At 34.2% G+C, this 21,039-nt stretch overlaps 1 protein-coding gene across 4 annotated transcripts in view; it reads left to right on the top strand.

Moving 5' to 3' along the window:
- Positions 1-21,039, top strand: part of ADARB1 (adenosine deaminase RNA specific B1) — a 66,418-nt gene that overhangs the window by 29,355 nt on the left and 16,024 nt on the right. Inside the window, exons 2-6 of one of the 4 annotated variants that reach the window (XM_026707661.2) lie at positions 1,266-1,310; positions 6,704-6,778; positions 13,928-14,856; positions 18,540-18,654; positions 19,957-20,125. In XM_026707661.2, coding sequence (XP_026563446.1) covers positions 1,286-1,310; positions 6,704-6,778; positions 13,928-14,856; positions 18,540-18,654; positions 19,957-20,125 — 1,313 coding nt within the window. In that variant the 5' untranslated portion in view covers positions 1,266-1,285. Of the gene's footprint in view, positions 1-1,265; positions 1,311-6,703; positions 6,779-13,881; positions 14,857-18,539; positions 18,655-19,956; positions 20,126-21,039 lie in introns of all 4 variants that reach the window. The other 3 variants (XM_087919447.1, XM_026707663.2, XM_026707662.2) reach the window with 3 other exon arrangements.

The following is a 21,039-nucleotide window of genomic DNA, read 5'->3' as shown; positions in this document are numbered from 1 at the left end:
GCATTGTGATCTCCCCATGATCTCTTACCCTCTTATCTCTTAGCAATAGACTTACTCCTTCTTTTTTTCCCACCTGATTAGTAATAATACTAACCCCTCCTTTTTATTGCTGTTAGATTCCTTGCAATTAGTTTTAAGTCTTAGTTCAGAAAAAACCCTCGCATTCCTATTATTTTCCTAAATTTCTTTTCATTTTTTCTTCCGATTGGAATGGGATATGATTGTTCTTTCAGTATTTAGAGGACAGAATAGTGGATGATTATGAAAGCTGTTTGGTTTCTCCTTCCTATTTTAAAATCTTGCCCTTGCAGCCCAATATTTTGCTATTACTTGTAGTATTACTTGCTCTCTTTTTTCTTTAGAAGAGATTGCGAAGACCAGACTCCCCTCTAGAACACTAAAAATCTCCACAGACCGTTCTCATCCTGGACATTCATATTTCGAACTGTTACCATCAGGGAGGCATTATAGGTGTCTTAAAATGAGGACTAATAGATTGAGAAACAGTTTCTTTTCCAAGACAGTAATTGTCTTTAATCAAACAGTGCATTTGTGATTTAGTTTCTATTATTATTATTTTAATTTTTAAATACTCTGTAGTATGACTGTGATGTTTGGAGCACTGTGCTGGAGTAGCTTTCAAATTTCATTGTATTCGTGGAATGCAATGACAATAAAGGTATCCTATATTCTGTATTTCAGACCAGACTGGTAATGTTTCTTCAGACACATCCTAAGACTGTTAGAACTACTGTACAATGCTCTACCTCCTCCTCTGTGATCATTATTTGGTAGAATAAGTTAGACTGCATAGGCAGAACTTGAGTTGCTTCCTATTCCTGATAAAATAAGGGGACATCAGCAGATAACTGGAAGGTATATACTCTAGGTGTCTCTGCTTCCTTCTTTGCCGCCTTGTGTTGGAGTATTATAAACTTACCTCTCTGGGGACTGATGCAGCTTTCAAAAACATCCTCCTCTTTCAATAGTAATTGAGACCTCAGGGTCTTGTGGAGCCATGAAGTTTTCCTTAGGAGGTTTCTTGCCAAGAAAAGATGACAGTCTTGACAGCTGTATTAGTAGTAACAAGATCACTAGTCATGCTGTCCCTGGTCTTTTTACCTATCTCTGAATAAAGCAGAGATCTTGCTTTAGCTTCTTTATGACCTTAGCTACCAACAATGCCCATTTAATTTGGGGGAAATCACAAGAGGCAGAGTCAGTCACAACTCTGACCCTAATGCCTCTGCCTCCTTTCATTCTAGGGACAGCAATACCACACATCATGAGGGCAGAAAAAGAGACACAAGGTAAGAAAGAAATAATGGAATGTGGATAAAAGTTAGCCTAACCGTTTGACCACAGTGGGTCTACCTCTAGTTTAGGAGGAGAACATATGAATTAAATTCTTGTATTCGGACAATGTGGGTCCTGAAACATTTTGTAAGCTAATATGTAGAAAAAAGACAAGACAACACACTATGATTTGGATAGAAAACAAAAGTTTTTTTATTGAAATAATAATTAAAATTAATTGTAATTGAAAGCATACAAGAATAATTAATGGGAATGAATCTAAGTTTGTTTTTTAAATTGAAGAAATATGTTGGAAAGGGAATGGACAGATAAAAAAGGTGCTATCTAACACAGGAGTCCACAACCCCCATCCATGAACCAGCACCAGTCCGTAGTATGCCAGAAATCGGGCCGAGCAAACACGCTAGGACCCATTTGCAGGATGCAGGCAGCCCACAAAACCACGCCTCCTCCAGTCCATGGAAAAACCTCTCACGGAACTATCCCTGGTGCCCAAAAGGTTGGGGGGTGCTGATCTAAAGGGAAAGCATAAGTGATGAAAGATTAATAAGATGTTAGGTAAAGTGAAGTTGTAGCAATACAGTGAACGGCCTCATCTTCACTTCTTTCATCTGTGGGCAGCTGATTTATCACATCCTATTAGATGAATCAAACATTTTCTCCTTTCATTTTGATGTTTATGTAAACAACAGTATTTTTTTTTAAAAAAAGGTATGGCTGCTATGGTCATATCACTACTTGCAGGATGAGAGGAGCTCTGGAGGCACAACAGCTAGAATGCAGTATTGCAGGCAAATTCTGCCCATAGCCAGGAGTTTGATCAGGTCCAGCTCAAGGTTGACACAGCATTCCATCCTTCTGAGGTTGGTAAAGTGAGGACCCAAATTGTTGGGGACAATATGCTAACATTGTAAAACACCCAGAGAGTGTTCTAAAGCACTACGGGGCAGTATATAAGTAAGTGCAATTGCTATTAGAACATATTTAGTGATTTGATCTGCATTTAAGACAGTGAATTGGAGGTCAGTCTCTCTAAATCCCATAGGTCCATTTGTGGACTTGCTTTCTCAAAATAAAACTTTAGATTTTCTTTGTCATATTTAAGTATTAAAATAGCACGTATAAAGCAATCTTAGTTATTAGCCTCCTATGAATAGCAGCCATGCCCAGACAAATTCATAGTCTGTTATTGTTTCATAACTTGCATATAATTTCACATACAATTGGATCATGCATGTTTTGCATAGCTTCATTGTTCTTTCACTGTTTTTTAACTATTTATATGCTGTTACTTTCTTGACTCCAGATAACTTAACAATCATAAAAACTAGTAACGTAAACTAATCAAAAGCAACCAGTACTACACAAAATTCTCCCACTATCCACCTAATTGGTATTACCAGAAGTTTTGAGGAACAATGTAATTTTATTGCTTTCCTGAATCTTAAAAGAAGGAGGCCACCATGATCTTTTGAGAGACGGCAAGCTTTTCTAGAGTGGGAGGGCTGCTTCCAAATAGTTAATTTTTGAGCCCCTTCCCCTCCCAGCTAACAAATATTGGGTGGGCAGAATTAGTGTAGAGTAGGTGGTCCTGAAGATAACAAAAACTGGAGCTGTGGGGTTACGTAGATAATGGTCAACCGCTTAGATTGGCATCCAGAAGCTCAACAGCAACATAATTGTTGCTAAATTGTTTTTCAATGGGCAACAAATAGGCAGCTACATTATCCAACAGCTATGGAGGACTCAAGCACAGTCTGAGGGAGAGCAAATTGCTATTGTCTAACCAGGACATGACAAGACTGCTAATCATGGTTTTCAGTGCTTCCTTGTTCTAGTAATTTCACAACTGGTGGATCACCAAAGCTGGCCAAAGGCTGTTCTTGCAAAGTTACTGTTACTCTAGCAAGAAGTATGAATCCAGGACAATGTGTAAGTTGTATACCTGTTCTTACAGGAAAGTACAACTCATCAAGAACTGTAGATGGAATACTTTGACTATTGCTGCATTATTTTAACTCTGCTACTTTTAAGCAACTTTTAAGATTCCATACCTTAGACTAAGCTATTTTGTATCTAAATAAAATATTTTAAAGATAACCCTTCTAACCTATTAACTGTTTCACTTAGGGCAGAATTCTAAGTTGTTCTTCTTACAGGGGTATAATATTTTAATTTATTTTTTATTTATTAATTTTATATGCTGCCCACCTCATTGATAAGGAGACTCTGGACCTTATCCTGCCTGTGCTGTTATTTGTGCTAATTTTAAAATGTTTATTTAATTGTATTGATATTTTACATTGGTAAATACATTAAATGCAAACACTTTATCAAAAATGTATGAAAATATTCTGTCTAAGGGAATCAGTGTCATTTCTGTCTACTAGGATATTTTTTTTTCAAGTACCCAGTCTCGTCTATCTCCCTGGGTAAAATTCCCCTATCCAAGTACTAACCATGGTCTGTTGATTCAAGCTCAGTTAATTTATGACTGAATAAAGAAAGAGCTAATGAAATAAGGAGAAAGAAATGTATGAAATCCATGAGAGTTCATATTATCTGCTTTGTAATTAGAGGATAAATAAATAATAGATAAGTAACAGATTAACAGAGTTGGAAGAGATCTTCTAGGTCATTTAGTCCAACCCTCCGCCCCGTCCAAGCAGGAGACCCTACCTACACCATTTCTGACAGATGGCAGTCCAGTCTCTTCTTGAAAGTTTCCAGTGATGAAGCTCCCACAACTTCTTTTTTTAAAATAATGTTTTATTTGGGTTTTTACACATACAAAATACAAGTAAAACATCTTTTTTGAAAATAGCATGGTCCCGGGTTGAACTTGTTTATACAGACACAAAACTCAATTTCATGCTCCTTTTTGTGTTCTATTCCATCTTATACTATTCTACATTTTCTATATAGCTTTTCCCCCTTTTAATTTTCTCAATTTTATTTTGATTATCTCATCTCAATTCAAATCATTATATTTTTACTTTTGTCTGTTCTGTTTTAATTTCGTATTATCTTTTCTCATTAAACAAATTTTCTCCTGTAGTTACTAATTGGAGGATGACACCTTTATATCTTTTAATTACATCCATTCAACTCTTATTTAAACTTCAATATATACCTTAAGATTATGACCTTCAATATAATACATAATACATAACTTCCAATCGAATTCTGCTTGGTACATTCTTATAATACACACTATATTCTTTATATATATATATATATATATATATATATATATATATATATATATATATATATATATATATATATATATATATGTATGTATATGTATGTAATTATAAACTCTCATTCCATTCCAATTCAGTTCTGTCATTAACAATCATTAAAATCTTAGCATCTTTAACATTTCTTTTCAATTAAATATCATACTTCCTTAAAGACACATATAATCTCCATAATTAATTTTTCTCTTATTTCTCTTCACATATGTTTTGTAAATCATTAAATATTCGTTTTGTTACATTTATTTATTGACAAGCATTCCATTGAATTACGATAGCTATTTTATCAAACATTTTAATCATACATAGTTTCATTTTTTCTAAAATTATTTCTGTTTCTAATATAACAATACTATCTTATGTACCTTTGCAGAATCCCCTTTTCCATTAGATTTTCACCCATTATCTCTAAATAGGCCCTGTTTCTCTATATTTTGTTTCTGTCCTTTATAACTTCTTTTCCTTTCTTTCTTCCCTCTCATCTTCTCCCTCCCCTTTTTATCCCCTTGTCTCTCTACTTCTAATTCTCTCTTCTGCATTTCCCTCTTCTGTTGCTTTCTGATTTTATACTTATTTTTCACTCTATTTTTTTTTGAGTTGTTTTTCCCAATCTTAAACTTTCCATTCTCTTTCCCCGCTTTCCTTTTTCTCCCCACCTAAGATTACTTGTTCATTAAAGATGGCTTCTTCTTTGTCGCAATCTTTTTGTTCTGCAGGCATTTCTTGTTGTTTCTCATAATTCCAAATCTCCATTTCTAAAAACTGAAATTCGAAGCCAAAAGCACCTCTCCCTTCTTGTGCATCTTCTTTGTACTTTTTAAGTTCCATTTTCAGTTCTTCTAAAAGTGGAGCCATTTTAAACAGTTTTAAACAACCACCCAATTGATTTTAGTCATTCAAATACAATAACCAAAAATCCAGAAATCATCAAGTAATCCAAATAGTCCCAAGTTATTTCTTCTTATTTCTTTTTCCACTTTCTCTTCCTGGGGTTTTTGTTGTGATATTTCATTTAAAATGTATCTTTTGGAAGTCTTGTTGAGATTTTGCTGTAAGTGCTTTTTAATTCCAGGCAGTCTCCTCCCTTCCAGATCCTGCCCTTTTATTCTTTTTCTCTCCTTTCCTGTTTTCAAAAGCTTTTGATTACCCAGAAATCTTTATTATCCCTTTGACTTTTTATTTTCAGCATTAAATGCCTATTAATATCAAAGTGGATTTTTTTCCAATTTCTTGCTTAAGTCTCTTAGCTGTCAGTATAGGAAAAGGAGAAAAAAAATACCATTTTTTTTTCCCTTTTCTCTCTCCTTCGCAGCTTAAAAATCTTCTTAGGGAACAATGTTATTGTTTTTTTTAAATAGTTTCAATTCCAGGGTACCTTATTTGTTGCTTTTGCTGTTTGACTCGGTCAACCAAAACTTTCTCTTCTTATCTTCCTCCTGCATATTCTTTTCCGGTCGAGTTCTTCTTTGTGGTGGCCATTTCTGACCACTGCTCCAACCGCCTTCGGGAAAGGGAGTAATGGCCAGCTGGGGAGGAGAGATGTGGCTCTCCTCAACCCTGCAGGTAGTCTCCCCCTTCTTCACCACCTCTATGGGGTGGCTTAGCCCTGAAACCAGCTGGCTTAGGGCGTTCCAGCGGCGAGCACGGATTGAAGCCTCACAGAGACGAGGTTTTGGTCTGTTGCCGAAGAAGCTCAAACTGGAAGTCCCAAAGCTCCCACAACTTCTGAAGGCAAGGATAGAAGGTGATTGAGGTATGTTCAGTCAGGCAGAATGATCTTGACTCACTTTTATCCTTGTCAAAGTCTTACTGTAAGGATTTAAAGGGGAAATCTAGACACTTAACCAACTGGGCTTTTAAATAAGTCAATAGTATAAAGTAAAATAAAAGAATACCTTGTTTAAAGTTACTTAAAAACAGACCTGGATTTTAAATTAAAAAACATACACATCTGGGATAATTCCAATTATCAGTAAGTATTAGAATACAATTTCTATGAATGTAAACATTTATATGAAACACAGTGCTATATAATATTTATTGTAATAGATATTTAAATATTCATGCTAATAATACCAAATATTATTTACTAAAGCATGCTAAAATTATTTTGTTTTATCTTTCAGGAAAAAGCCATCTGCACCAGTGTAGAAGCCTGAACAACTATTTCATGATGAACATAGATGATGAAGAAAATATGAGTAAGGTCTACTCAGTATAGCTTCTGCAGGGTATTTCTGTGAAATCTCCTTTCATAGAGAGAAAACTTACTTTCAGATTTTTAATGAAATGAGAAGGATTTTTCCAATTTTTTGTTGTATGAAGTAAGATACAGTGTCAGCATTTAAACATAAGGGGCAGTCTCTGAAGTGTACATTAGTATCATTGAATATGTGATCTATTTACTTCACTAAAGATTTAGTTGCTTTGGTTTGAATGAATTTACAGAATACATACTAACTGACAATTATCAGTTGAATTTTCTCTTGAATTTGGTTAACTTTGTTAGCTTACCAGTATTTATTTATTTAGTTAGTTATATTTCATTTTTCTAGACCAGGAGCATGATGACTCAACGGTTAAAGATGCTGAACTTGTCAGCTGGAAAGCTGACAGCCTGGGTTCGAGACCCGAATGCCATAGAATGGGGTGAACTCCTGTTCCTTCCCCAGTTCTTGAAAGCAGTTTGAAAGCATGCAAATACAAGTAGATTAATAGGTATCACTTCGATGGGAAGATGACAGTATTCCATGTGCCTTTGGCGTATAGCCATGCTGGCCACATGACCACAGAAAATGTATTTGGGCAATGCTGACTCCCTCGGCATAAGAAATAAAGATGAGCACCACACCCTAGAGTTGGATACAACTGGATAATGGAAACTCATACCTTTACCTATTTCTAGATCTCCCATCTCCCTCAAGGAGGAACTCTATTAACTATTAAAGGACATTTCATATTGAACTCTTTGAGCTAAAAGTAGGCATGCATTCAGTTATGCTCCTACTCGTGATCAAATTATATGCATAATATATTTATTTATTTAAACTTTGCTGTACCAGGTTTTCTGTTTCTTCTAGTTTTTAAAACCAGTTTTACCCTTTCTAGACAAACGTAATATGAATATGAAAAGTTGTAGATCACATTTATTTCTGTGAAACTAGCAACATTTTTGTTAATCTATTACATTCAAAGTCATCTGATTATCATACAATAATTATGATAATCATGATTATATTTTATTTATATAATCATCATCATATGATTACCATATTCTTATGATTTTTAAAAACAGTTTCAGTCATTTTTATCTAAAGATTTCACATAGCCTGTTGTAGAAATTATGATTACAGTAGTCTTTTTGTTCAGGGATTTAGCTAGCATTTTTCTTTCTGCAGAGATGTGAAATAACTGCAGCTGTAGTATCCCTGTTTCCATATTTAATCTGTGTACATCTGAGAAAAAAATAAAACTTTTTGAGAAAAATTCTTACAAGAAGATTCTTCAATATATTTTAAATGTCAATATCATTTATTTGGAATCGTTGTTACAAAGGGCATCCTGTCTCACCTACTAATTTTTATTACAGAGATGTAGGTAGCTTCCAGTAAGCCAACAACAACCAGATGTGGGGTCAAAATCTGCAAAGAGATGAACTTGGTCTTCGGATCTAAACCCTACCCCTTTTATGCATATGTATATTCTAGGTTAGGTGAGCTTTGCCTTCCAGAATCAGAAACAGACTCTTTTCTGCTTCTAGAAAAATATCTGAGGCTCTAGATTTTATTTCCTGCCTCAGTAAGGAGCAGATTCTCCCAAGCTCTGAGGCCCACAAAAAAGAAACTCTTAGACTATATATGGGCTGAATGGGAGTGGACAGAATGATCCTACTAGTTCCATGCCCTTAGGTTGGGTGGTGCATGTCATATCAAAGGAACTTTCAGTTTTACATTATATCATAAAAAATAGAAGCTACCAAAATAGCTCTCCAACGTCCTGTTCATTGCATGCAAAATTTAATGTATATTTTCATTTTTATTTTAAAAAGTGAATTTTCTGCGTACTGTGTTTGTGTCATGAGTTTTGTATTTTATTTTTGACATGCCAAAATAAATATTAAATATATTTCTTTTAGATTATAGTGTTAAATACTATATTTTAACTGATTGCTATTGTTCTGTAAATATGACTTTCACTTGACAAAAGCTGCAAAATCACAAGATTTATAAAGACAGAGATCGTATTACCAGAATCATATATATTTTCAATTGGTTCATGATACCACTAGGTTTTCCATTTTTTGTATGTGTGTATGTATGTCTTGGTTTAAGTATTGACACTGAATTTCTTTTGTTCAATTATATATCATTAGATCTTTCTATGTTAGAGAGTAATGGTAAACTATATTTGTGGGTTTAAACTTATCTGTTAAAATTCCCTGTATGAAAACGTCTCATTCAATATTGAGAGAAGGGGGTTGCAAATAAGTCTTAAAATACTGGAAAGCAAAAAAAGACTTTTGGAGGCTAAATAAGGTTTGTATTTCAACTCAATTTCCTTTTTTTAAACCTTTAAAATAGTTATTGCTATTTTATAATGACAATTTACAAAAACCTATTGCTGTTTTTACAATTAACTTCTATAATGATGTTGTTACTATTGTCCACTTTGGTAAAAATAATTATACCAGCAGAGTAGATTCTTATTTAATTATATTTTCTAATTATATTTTAATGTTTACTATGACTTACAGCAATATGAATTAATGTTTGTTATATGCAGTAAGATATAGTGACAGTGTTTAAGGAAAAGGGGCAGTTTCCTGGAGTGTAAAATAATTCAGAGCAAAATATTGGTAATTGATTTATTGATATTATTAATAATTATTTAAGGCCCAAACAGTGATTGATGGGAAAATAAATATTTTAAATGTATCAAATCTGTACTGACAGTATTGGAAAAATGCAAATGTGCTGAAATTTTAAAAAAAAGTATTGAAAGACCTAAAGCTTTTAGTATGGAGCAGGATTTGAAACATGAATTCTCAAAAACATTTTTTGGGGAAAGAATATTAATTTATCAATTCCAATACATAAGAGATAAAAGGAGGAGCAGTGCAATTAAAAAAATCCAGATTTATTATTGCAATATTTACATTTTTTAGGGAAGCATTTGTTCATAAATAAGAATGATTTTCTAAACAGGAAAACCTCAGAAATCTGTGATGTTATCATTGTGTTTATAGAATCAGATTGCAAAAATAGTTAATAATGCCTAACTGACTGGGTCTCCCTGTGATCTATGCTTTTATAGATAGGAACAATTTGCTCTGAAATCAGTGTATTTGCTTCTGATTATTCATGCAAAATATATATTTAGGTATTTACATGTGTAGTTAGAATCTACTGAGGTGGAAGGACATATCAAATCCTTCCTAGATATATTATATTAGAGCTGACTTTTGTCTAGGCATTGTGCTATATTGAGCTAAAAAATTGTTCCCTCCCCTTTGAAAGTGCATGCAGCCTCACTCTACACATTCAGAATGGGTGGGCTATACCATGATGGATCTTGCTGGATGACTTGGCCTCATTTTGCCGAGCTATTCCTGGATTCCTGCTCTGTATTAAATGAAAATGAACTTAAATACTGGCTGTTATAGAAATGCTGAAAAAAATAATTAATCTCTCTTTTATTTATTTTAAAGAGTCTATGGGCATACATATATATTATTCAACTTAATATAAAGCAAATTCAAAAATATTTTCTAATAGAGTTGGAAACAACTCAAAAGGTTGAAGGTAAAAATGTTCCTTTGGTCTAGCGATAATCAAATTCACATATTCAAAGGTCCAGCTTGAAACAATCTGAAACTTTCAAAACTATTTGATTATAATTTTTAATGGGATAAAAATGTTCTAAACATGTACAGCCTTCAAATTACATCATGTAAATATTATGCTCTAAATGTGTTTTATCTGAATACTATCTTCTATCAAATTGTCCCTTGAGATAAAATACAGGAAATAGGATATGGTGAAACATTTACAAAGAAAATAGTTCTTAGAAATGCAAAACTATTGTAGCTTTTATTTTATTTGTCTTTATTGTAAAAGTATTATTTCTTGCTGTTTAACTTGTATGTTTTACCAATCTCTTTCTATCCAACTTCTTCTAATTTTCTGTTCTTTTGAGCACCGAAAGGAGTAACCTATCAAGCTTTTGTTGGAGGATGTTATAAATGAAAATTTAATAGCCATTCCATCAGCTTTGTCAACTAGGTGAAGTGGTGTGTGCATGTTTTTAATTGCTAGGTTTAAACAAATTTAAATATGTTATTCAGGAGATCAAATTTTGAAAGACAGTTATGATTCCACAATAGTTTGCATGTATAGCAGGCATTTAAAAACTTCTGTCTTTAGAATATTTTTCTCCAGCAAAACAGAATATTACTTTTCACTGAATTCCTTGCAGCATTTTGCTATGTTGAATTAAAAATGTGGTGTCTCTTTTTTTAAAAAGGCAATGAATTACTGGGTTATAATTAAGGCCTTGATTTAACAAAAGAATAATAACATAGAAAGCATTTTTTTAAAAATCACAGATTACTTTCTACATTAATATATATAGCCAGAGAAGAGGTCTAACTCCCCTTTATTGCTCCAACTTTGCCCCCAAACGTCCGCACATTTACTAAAAGTCCTGGAGCGAAGCTCTCACACGCACCTTCAGCAGCCTTTGGCTGTGAGTAGTCCAATAAGCCAGGTTAGCCAAACAGTAGCCAGGGCTAGAAGTCCAGTAAGCCAGGCAAATCAGGCAAGCTTCACAAGACAGAGCACAGTAATCTCCAGGCGTCGGCAAGTGCACACAAGGCTCCACAGATTCAACACTTGTTCCTGACAAATGCCCCTCCCACCAGCACCACCTTACATCTCAGTCCCCTGGTATGCCTTGTAAAGGGGGGGCGAAGCACTCTCCACCCTTGTAGTCGGCTCAATCTGCTTTGGTCTTGTCTTCTCTCTTCTCTCCATACTCTAGGATCAGGAGACGGCGGTCCTTGCTCTTTGCCTGAGCTCTGTCTCTCCTGCTTCTCCCTGTCTGCAAGCCTTTCTAATCTTGAAAAGCCTTGCCCGGACTGACTCTGCCCTTCCCCCTTAGATGCATTTTTCCCTGTTGTTACGAGGATGGGGGAAAGCGGGAGTGACTCAGATGCTGTTGTTGGAGACGGCACTGGTGCGCGCGGGGAATTAATTCACCCCCAAAAGACGTCCTAGCTGTTTTTTGGGGGTTCAAAAAAAAAAAAGGCCCAGCCTTATTTTGTTAGAAACACGGTATTTGTTTTAACAAATTCAGCAGTAAATTACCAATGTTTTTCCTTTTGACAATTAATAATATTGTGTTGTTTTAAAAGGGGAGATTATTTGAATGGTTAAAAAATGGAGAATTTGTAATATTTCTTTTTGTTTGTTTGTTTTGAAAAAGTTTTATTATTTTTTTTTGACAAACATAGACAAACTCAACATAAAAACATCAAGCCATCTTCCACATATGTACATAGAGTATGTCGGTTGGTTTACAAATTGTTTTGTGCATCCACTTCATAGTCATCACTTACAATTACTTGTATATGTTCTCATATTATCTATCAAATATTCCTAAATACATTGATATCATTATTAATCAATCATTTGACTATACTATTATTCATTCATGTTTTGCAAGATAATCCATATTTTAATTGATTTATTCTATGACATATTATCATCCCAAATCTATCCTATAATTATATTATGATTATGATAAAAATAATACATCTTTATATATTCTTTATATTCTAAAAATCTACATATTTCATTACCATGTTTTATTGTCTAACCATTGATAAAATAAATCCCAAATCTTATAAAATTGTTTATCTTCTTGTTCTCTGATTTCAAATGTCAATCTACTCATTTCAGCACATTCCATTATTTTCTTAATAACTTCCTCCTGCGTTGGTATTTTCTCATTTTTCCCATTTTTAGCAAATACAATCCTAGCCGCTGTTAATACATTTACAATCAAGTATTTCAATTCCTTACTGTATATTTCAGGTAAAATTCCCAATAAAATATCTCTGGTTTCAAGTCTGTATGTTTTTTTGTCATTTTTTCCAACCATGTGTGGATTTTAGTCCAAAATCTTTTAGCATCCGCGCACATCCACCACATATGGTAATAGGAGCCAGGTATCTGATGACATTTCCAACATTTTTCAGATTTGTTCTTGAACATTCTTGCTGTTCTTGTTGGGGGTAGATGCCACCTGTAACACATCTTATACAAATTTTCTTTATATGCTGTTGACATTGTCATTTTATAATTTTGAGACCACAGTTTTTGCCATTTCCAAAATTTCCCCCCAAGCAATCATTGTTTCTTTGACTTGTTCTTCTTCTAGCTTAATTTCTAATAAATATCCATACAATTTTTTAATCACCTTTTCATCAGTACCTGTCAAGATTTTATCTAAATCAGTAAATTTATCATAGAAACCTTCTGTTTTAAAATCTTTATCATATCTAGAATGTATTTGCGCATATGAAAACCAATTCATGTTTATACCTTGTTCTTCTAGTTTTTCCATAGATTTAAGTTCACCCTTCTCATTCAATATTTCACCATATCTAACTGTTTGTTCCTTTTTATATATTATAGGATAAGAAAATGCTTCAATAGTCGATAGCCAGTCTGGAATTTTCAAATAACATTGCCTTTTAGTCTTCTCCCAATTTAACCACAGAGCCTCCCATATATAATGTCTTCTAAAGTACCCCTGTGTTTTAGTTCCTTTATACCATAGGAAGGCATGCCACCCCAACAACAGATCATGTCCTTCTAATGTCAAAAATCTAGTATTTCTTAATGTTATCCATTCCTTAACCCACATCAGATTTGTAGATTGGTAGTACAACTCCCAATTGGGCAAACCAAATCCTCCTCTTATTCTAGCTTCTTGCAAGAGTTTAGTTTTATTCTCTCTTTCTTACCCTGCCATATATATTTCAACACAATTTTATTTAAATCTTCAAAGTAATCTTTTCCAAGCCTAGTTGGAATTGTCTAAAACAAATATAAAATTCTGGGTAATATATTCATCTTGATTGTTGATATTTTAATAGCTTCTCTGCTTGTAGAATGAAAATTATTTGTCAGCACAAAAATGTTTAAATAATTTGTGTATGAATAACAATAATATCTGAGCACACATCACTTAACCAGTTGCAAAGGTAGATAAAGGAATCTCTAAATTTTACATTTACAAGGTCCTGCAACGAAGGCATTGTAAGTTACTCTTTCTGGGCACCACAGGTTCAGGCAGCACTGATATTAAAGAGAACCGCAACATGGACAACATTCCACCTAAAGATGGGACTGTGCAAGGTGCTGGGGAGGGGAATCAGCTCCCTAATGGTGGAGGCACTAGCAGCAGGAAGCGGCTGTTGGACGAGGGAAGTAATGGCCACTCCAAGTTCCGCCCAAAGAAGAAAAAGAAAACTCCAGGTCCAGTGCTGCCCAAGAATGCCCTGATGCAGCTGAATGAAATCAAGCCTGGCTTACAGTACAAGCTCCTCTCCCAAACCGGACCAGTTCATGCTCCAATTTTTGTGATGGCGGTAGAAGTTAATGGGCAGCTGTTTGAAGGGTCTGGCCCCACCAAAAAGAAAGCCAAACTCCATGCAGCTGAGAAAGCTCTGAGGTCCTTTGTTCAATTTCCTAACGCCTCAGAAGCTCATCTAGCAATGGGTAGAACTCTTTCAATAAATACAGACTTTACTTCTGACCAGGCCGATTTCTCAGACACCCTCTTCAATGGGTTTGAAAATCCAGTTCAGTCTGACCATTCCTTTTACTTGGAATCCAATGGAGATGGTTCCTTTACCTCTAGTGCAGATTTCAGCCTCTCATCCGTTGTGACTAGTAGTTTTATCCAGTCATCTCTCCCTACCCCATCACCATACGCATCAACCAGTGGGAAGAATCCAGTGATGATACTAAATGAACTTCGACCAGGGTTAAAGTATGAATTTATTTCAGAAAGTGGAGAGAGTCACGCCAAGAATTTTGTAATGGCTGTGTCGGTGGATGGCCAAACGTTTGAAGGATCTGGACGGAACAAAAAACTGGCAAAGGCTCGGGCAGCTCAGTCAGCTCTCGCATCTTTGTTTAATATGCAGCTGGACCAAACACCATCTCACCAACCTATTCCTAGCGAGGGCCTCCAGTTACACTTGCCACAGGTGAGAAGAAAGATACAAATCTTTACAGTCCTGGGATTGTTTTTATTATAATTCCAATTAAACATATCCAGAAAGCTATAACATTCTTGTATACTACTAATATACTTCTGCCAGGTCTCTTAATTATATATTGTGTTTATTGCTGAGGAAAAGTTATAATTTTTTATTCCTGAGAATATTTTATATTGCTAAGAAAATAGGCATAGTAATCCTGAGCCTTAGGTATGATTTGATCAATTCTATTTTTGTGTAAAGTGAAACATGTATAAGATAGGGTGAGACTACTATTATAACACTGTTTTGTCATTATGAGCAAACATCATCCCAATGTTGTTTGCCAGAAAGCCATGGTAATTTGTATAACCTAATAATGCCTTGCCAATATCAATTGGTAAAGCATGTAACTGCTTGTAGATAGGCAAGACTGGAGATACTCATCTAAGTGGTAGTAGTTGCTTCCTTAAAAGCATTTCACTTTGTATGCTGCTACCAATACTGGTATTCAGTCACCCACTGCATCTTTTTTTCCCCATAGATGTGAATGTCTGCTATTTCTATAAATAAAGAATAGCTCTCAAACAATTGTTTCCCTGACTGCACATGGTAATAATGAAGGACACTGCTTGTACTATCACCAGGTCAAATGTTCATTGTCTATTTAGGAGGTAAAACTGCCCTGTCTCTGTTCGTAGACATATTAGATTTTTGGGACATTTGAATCCCTTGGGTGTTAGTCCAATATTGCTATAAATGGCAGTCCTCTGTATAATTTTACAAACAATAGTTGTTCTCATTGTTTCTGTAATGACTCTGAGCTTAGTACTACATGGCCACCGGCTGATTGTAGAGGTAAGGCCAACAATCCTGGAATGCTGAACCAAGAGCTTTCTGAACCATTGGAGATGTCACCACTGTCTTTTTGTTTTGCTAAACTTTCATGAGACTTTTGAGGCAGGGAACAAATGTCTATATTCTACTTCAGTGCAGTTTTCCTCATAGATTTTTGCTCATAGATTTAATTTAATTTGTTTGTAAAATGTGTTACTTGTTTATTGAATGTCTAAGAATGAGATACAATTTAGCCTAAATAAATAAAGTATAAACAGTGATATTAAAGCATTAGAATTAAAAATAATAAAAATAAAATATCAGAAATATGTAAAACCTTAAGCATAATGGCAAAGTAAAACCAAAGTTCTGAAAGAATTTTCTAACCGGTAGAAAAAAATAATAAGAGTGTGGTAGACAGCACGCCTTTGGGAGACACACTTTAAAGGTTGAGGTGGAAAAGGTATATATCAGAAAGTTTGCTCCCAAGTTGCTATCTATGTAAAGACACATTGAGTAGAGTCACCAATGGGGAAGTATGTATACACAGGAAGTGCTCCTTCAAATATTATGGGGCCTAAAGAAATAAATGCATCTTTTAAATTTATTTCATCTATCATTTTAAAAAAGGATCTAGGGAGAGTCTTTCTGCTTTGCTTTGTTGTTTTCTGTGTTGTATAGTCCAATTTATTGTCTATTCCATTGAAGTCATACAGATATTAACATAGTCCAGTTCAATTATTTTCATGTGTAATTTTCCATAAATTTCTTCTTGATTTTCATTCGGGGCATAGATTGCTATCAGGAGTGTTTTCATATTGTTGTCCATTATTTCCACCATTAAGAGTCTTCCATCATCATCCGTATGGATCAATTTCACTGGAGTAGTATCTTTGATGTATAAGACCACTCCTCTTTCTTGCATTGTGTCAAAGAAGTAAATATTCTCTCTAGCTTTGGCTGTATCAACAGTTGTTCATATTGCTTTTTAATATGTACTTCTTGTAGGCAGATTATATCAAATTTTAATTTCTTTAATTTATGGAAAATTTTCCTTCTTTTAACAGCTGAATTAAGTCCATTTATATTAATTGTAATCATTTTTTTCTTTTCCATGATTATACTTTATAAGTAGGTTTTGCAGCTCTGGTTGATCTTGGTTCTCATTGTTCTCTAGCTTCCACCTTTCCGCCTACTGCACCTTCTTCTTTTTCAATCGCTGCTTGACAGTCCTCTTGGAATTCAATTAATGACATTTCTTTTTCTGTCTCCTCCTCTTTCCCTCCAAAGTATTCTGTATAAAATAATTCTGCTTTCTCAATTGAGTCAATTCTGTGTCTCTGTTCCTGCCATGTAAACATTAAACCTTCTGGTATCAACCATCTATACTTCACCTCTTTTTTGAGCAGTATTTTAGTCAAGAATCGATACTCTCTTCTCATCTCTCTCACTCTTCTGGGTACTTGTTTCAGAACCACAATCTCCTTATTTTATATTTCACTATTTTCTCTTTTGCCACCTGCAATATTTGCGTTTTAATAGCTTTCTTTGTAAATCTAATGTGAACTTCTCTTGGTAAACTATTTCTCATTGCGTACCTTGTGAAATCTCGAAAAACCTGATCTATTCCATCCATCATCTTCTCTTTAGTTATTTCCAGAGTTTCAGCCAAGATTTCTATCATTATCTCTGCCAAGTTTTGTCCCTTTTCTTCCTCTATGTTTTGGAATCTAAGATAAAATTCTGATCTGTCTATCTCCCATCCCAGCATCCCACTTTTATCTTTAACTTTTACAAATTCTTTTCCTTAGGGTGTTCTTTCAAGTCTTAAAATAAAGGAAAACTCTCACCAAACCGGCATACTTTCTCTTTCCATTCTCTTCCATTTCAGAGCTCTCCCAACTTCAGCAGCTTTAATGGCTGCCTCTTTTGCCGCTGGCAAAAAGAGCTTCTCCTGGATCTACCAGGGACTTTGTGGTATCCCTGGGATTGACAGGATGTGCTCTTTATATTCACCATCTCTTCGGGATGGTTTAGATCCGTTTGGACCGTCCAGGAGCAAAGATATTGGGGGCGATCTCGGATCTTCAAGATCACAAGCCATATGGAGTCGCAACTCCAGCTCCGCCCTCCCAGCGAGAATTTATAATATTTCTTATCTATGTTCTGGGAGTTATTAGGCAGCAGTTGGTAAAATAATTTAGAAGCTCTCTTTCCTTATTGTTTGACCTCCTATTTAAATAGTGTTATGTTTGAACTGGCCAATTCTGGATATGTTCAGCAACAGAAAGATCTGGCTAGTAACTAACCAAATAACTGTCCTTTTTCATGTTATTTTATTTCCTTCCATGTTCAGCATTTATTGTTTATATTCAATGTGTATTTCATAGTTATCCCCTCTAGTCAATAGTTTATTGTGATAATTTTAAAACTCTTCATTTGATACTTGTAACAGAATCCTTTATTCTGAAGATATTTGAAATAATTTACAAACTTGGCATTTTTTGTGGTTTTGATAAAAATAATAATGAATGACTTCAATTGTATGATGTAAGACTGTCCTCACTGAAGCAGAATTTTCCTCTAAATTAGTTTTTATACTTTTATGATTTTCTAGCCAAATATATATGTAATCCATAGTCATTCTTTTTCATTTTACAGTATATCTGAGTCATCCTTCCAGTTTCTGATTATCTGTTCTGTTCTAAGGGATGCCATAGAACATAGCATGATAATGCAATACAAATGGATAAATTGATTGTAACATTGTAAGGGCAGGTTTTTAATGTTCATTTTTAAGTAAGAAATAGATTTGTATTTCTGAACTGTCCAACATACCAATATGATTTTTGCAGGTTTTAGCTGATGCTGTTGCACGCTTGGTGGTAGAGAAATTCAGCGATTTGACAGATAACTTTACATCACCTCATGCACGTAGAAAAGTGCTCGCCGGTGTTGTCATGACAACAGGTAAAAACAAAACAAGAACAACCTGCCATACAACTGGGTACTTTATCCCCTTGTTTGTGTACAAAATAAAGTGATCAAGGTAAATAGATATTTGCCCTTTCTTTCCCATATTTAATAATGTGAAATTTCTTCATGCCAAAAATTATAATTAGTAATTCATATTTAATTGGAATGTTATATTTTAATATTAACCATTATTGGCCATGTGTACATATGTATGCAAATCATTGTTTTTATTTTTAATTTTAAAGCCCTTTTTATCTTTTGCTTAATCATATAAATGAAGTAGCTATTTATAATAATCAAATATTATATTATCCCAAATTTAACATAATAAAAATTTAACAACAGCATTACTATTAACTATACAGTATAGCTTAAATGAATCATTGGCAGTTTAAATGAATCATTTAAATCATTACAGTATAGCTTAAATGAATCATTGACACTTGTTAAAATGTTATAATCATGTATATTTTATCCATGATATATTTAGTACTAAAAGTACTAGTGAAATAAATTATATATTGTGAGAGAGAAAAAATTGAACAAGGCAGAAAAAAGGAATCAGTAATGCTCTTAAATTCTCTGACTCCTGGAAAGTTGTTTTATTTATGCCCATATATATTTCAGTTAATTAACAATTATAATGAATAAATATATTTATTTTTAATCACATTGATTAAAATATGTAAATAAAATGGTGATAAAAATACTCCCAGTTTAAATTGTTGCTCATAGACAATCAAATCTACTATCCTGAATTGCATGAAAAATTCAATGCATAGTTTAATTGTTAGAACTCAGATGGAACAAAGACTGAGATTGCGAGTTTGGAAGCTAAATCTTTTCTTCTCTGAAATGCATAAACTTTCACCTAGCCCCACTATATCTGTTATGTATAGTTTAAATAATTAGCTTGGTCAGTGTTGTATGTAATCTGAGTCTAGTAATGACTTAATTGTATGGATATTTTCAGTCCATCCCAGAAATGCACATAGCTGTATGGTTTGAAAATACAATGTATAAAATCCAGACTATGCAAATTAATAATTTGCTCAATTTAATATGATTCCAAAATTTGAAAGGCAATCCATATAGAAATATCTGTGCATTCATCTGCAGATATCTGTGATATCTATGAGTTCAGAATTATTTCGAGTTTAAAATTAACTTAATTATTTAAATAATTAATTATTAAATTATTTTTATTAGATAGTGTCCATTAGGCTACCTGTTTAAGATGGCTGGAGGGGGAAAAAAACTTTCTGTAAATCTTTTCTCCTGAAATTGATTTTACAGGTACTGATGTGAAAGACGCTCAGGTTATAAGTGTTTCTACAGGAACAAAATGTATTAATGGAGAATATATGAGTGACCGTGGTCTTGCTTTGAATGATTGCCATGCAGAAATTATAGCTAGGAGATGCCTACTTAAATTTCTTTATACACAACTTGAACTACATTTAAGGTAAGTTCAAAGCACTTTTATGCTACAGAGGGAGGTTCGATCAATTACACTGTGGATAGGATCACAGAATATTGTGATAATATAAATTTCTATGAGGGCATAGTACACCTCATAAGATGCTAAGACCTAATTGTGGAAAAAATGGTTTGATCTGATAGTTTCTGCTAATGGCAATTCAACTAATGCTTCTTTCCATCTCTGAGATAACGCAGATAGGAATTCATTTTGTATTACTATCAGTTTTAACGAAGCAGTATTCTATAGATTTTTTGGAGATTGCTGTTAGACAGGTGAGGGAGTCTTCAGTCTTTCAGTAATTTATAAAATAATTTCAATCTTTAAGCATTAATTTATGCTTGGCTGTATATATGCAAGACACTTTAAAATTTCTGGGAATTGCAGTCAGTGCAAAATGCATCAGTTTGGCTGCTAATCAATTAAAGGTACAAATATAATGTGTTACTGAATGATCAGTACACAATTACCAGTTGCTTATTGTACACATTTTAAAATTTTAGTATAATTTTCAAAGCCATGAATATCAGCAAGAAGAACAAGAGGGGGCACATTACGTTAGGAGTCATACAGGTAATATCTTTTCCCTAAATTTTTAATTGTAAACATCTGTTTAAGATATTTAAGTTGTAACTATTGTGAGGCAGTGGTGGTATTCTACCGGTTCGGCCCGGTAGCTCCGAGGATCATCTGTGAGTGAACTGGTTCACTCCAGCAGTTAGCTGCTGGGCCCGCCTGCCTGCCCTGGCTCTATTGTGACCTTTATTTCTTGGTTTAGAAGCTCAGCTGCTTTGCGTGGCTCAGCGGATTGCTACGTGTCAGCTGTTGAAGCCACGGGGAGAGTGCAGGATTGCAGGAAAAGGTCAATAGCAAATCCTCTGTGCGCGCGCAAAGCGCGC

Source organism: Pseudonaja textilis, chromosome 1 (genome assembly GCF_049901715.1).
Source record: "Pseudonaja textilis isolate UNSWEBS1 chromosome 1, rPseTex1.2, whole genome shotgun sequence".
Classification (NCBI taxonomy): Eukaryota; Metazoa; Chordata; class Lepidosauria; order Squamata; family Elapidae; genus Pseudonaja; species Pseudonaja textilis.
Note: the sequence above shows the minus strand (reverse complement) of the source record. Positions and strands in the feature narration are given on the sequence as shown.